The 1,906-nt window shown below is 54.5% G+C and overlaps 1 protein-coding gene across 1 annotated transcript in view; it reads left to right on the top strand.

Annotated features, from left to right (window-relative positions):
- The window catches only part of CA6 (carbonic anhydrase VI), a 69,913-nt gene that overhangs the window by 3,229 nt on the left and 64,778 nt on the right, over positions 1-1,906 (top strand). Inside the window, exon 2 of the mRNA XM_011994202.1 lies at positions 304-483. Within this exon, the coding sequence (XP_011849592.1) occupies positions 304-483 (180 nt within the window). The remainder of the gene's footprint in view (positions 1-303; positions 484-1,906) is intronic.

The raw sequence follows: 1,906 nt of genomic DNA, 5'->3' as shown, positions 1-1,906 counted from the left end.
GTCTCAAAAAAAAAAAAAAAAAAAAAAAAAAAAGACTTTCATTGATTTCAAAACGCTGTCTTGCTCCCAGGGCCAGCAGTCGCCACAGGAAAGCTAGAGGTTAGGACCAAAGCCCCTCAAACACCACAGTCCTTGGAGTTGACCTCGTTGTCTTTTCGGCCTCCTTCTGGGGGCCCTGCTTCCGCTTTCTGGAAGGTGCCGCCGTGGGTCCCTGCCCAGCGGGCCCTGGCCTCTGGCCCGGTGAGGTTCCTGCAGAGTGGGCTCAGCCAGGCAGCCCCTTGAACTGTCTCTCTCCTGTCTCAGAAGGAGCACTGGACGAAGCGCACTGGCCACAGCACTACCCCGCCTGTGGGGGCCAGAGACAGTCGCCCATCAACCTGCAGAGGACGAAGGTGCGGTACAACCCCGCCTTGAAGGGGCTCAAGCTGACGGGCTATGAGACCCAGGAGGGCGAGTTCCCCATGGTCAACAACGGCCACACAGGTAAGGGGAAGGGGTGGCGAGGGACTCCAATCCACGGGCAGCCCCTGGCAGCCTGCAAGGGAAGGCAGGTGACACATGTCCCTGCCAGGAATGGCTTACACAGAGACACAGAGCATGGCCTCGGAACTGGAGGCCTCGAACATGAGGGTCGAACATGACGGCTGAGCAGCCCGGAAACCTGGTGGCTCTTCCAGAGAGGGCAGCATCTGTCTTTCCACTCAGCTCCCTGCTGGTCCCTTCCTGCCATGTTATCCTCTTACTCGAGCTCACCCAACCCACCCGGCAGGCGACAGGCAGGACAGGCCGTACTACTGAAGCCACCCTTCCCACGGGGACTCTCTGTCCATCAGCTGGGGTCAGCTTTTCCACAGTTCCTATTTCAGTCTATTCAGCTCAAAGCACCTGACAGGTAGGACCAGGGTTTCTCAGAGTTTTAAGAAGGAAGCTCTGGTTTTCTGCTCCCTACAAGAAAGAAGGTGAAGGTCAGACAGAAAAAGCAGGGCCGTGGGGATGCCCCACTTCAGGAATCCAATATGAGAAACTGTAAATTTTTTTAAATTTTTTTTTTGAGACAGAGTGTCACTATCTTGCCCAGGCTGGAGTGCAGTGGCATGATCTCAGCTCACTGTAGCCTCCACCTCCTGGGTTCAAGCGATTTTCCTGCCTCAGCCTCCTGAGTGGCTGGGATTACAGGCGTGCACCACCATGCCCAACTAATTTTTTTTTTGTATTTTTAGTAGAGACAGGGCTTTCACCATGTTGGCCAGGTTGGTCTGGAACTCCTGACCTCAAAGTTATCTGCCCACCTCAGCCTCCCAAAGTGCTGGGATTACAGGCACGAGCCACCACGCCTGGCCTGGAAACTGAAATCTGTGCTTTACTTGTACAGAACATCCTCCTGATTTTCCAAGTTGGCTCGACTCCTCTGAGCCTCATGACCACCCCAGGAGGGGGCATTTTTTAGGCAGGAAGTCTGAGGCCTCAGGAGGTCGAGGGACTCACCTAAGGCTACACAGTGTCTGACAGCCAAGATGGGCTCACACCCCCAGATTTCAGGTTTTTTGGCCACATCCTTCTTAGGTATTGCACTCTCTCATTCCTGCCTGGGTTGAGACAGTTCCCTGCCTGCCACACAGCAATACAAGAGTCACTGGACTTGGCCAGGCATGGTGGCTCACACCTGCAAACCCAGTACTTTAGGAGGCTGAGGTGGGAGGATCACTTGAGGTCAAAGTTTGAGACGAGCCTGGGCAACTTGGTGAGACTCCATCTCTACAAAAAATCAAAACGTTAGCCAGGAGTGGTGGTGAGTGCCTGTAGTCCCAGCTACTTGGGAGGCTGAGGTGGGAGGATTACTTGAGCCTGGGAGGTTAAGGTTGTGGTGAGCCGAGATCACCACTGTACTTGAACCTGGGCAACAGAG

Source organism: Mandrillus leucophaeus, unplaced genomic scaffold, assembly GCF_000951045.1.
Source record: "Mandrillus leucophaeus isolate KB7577 unplaced genomic scaffold, Mleu.le_1.0 Scaffold446, whole genome shotgun sequence".
NCBI classification, from domain to species: Eukaryota; Metazoa; Chordata; class Mammalia; order Primates; family Cercopithecidae; genus Mandrillus; species Mandrillus leucophaeus.
Note: the sequence above shows the minus strand (reverse complement) of the source record. Positions and strands in the feature narration are given on the sequence as shown.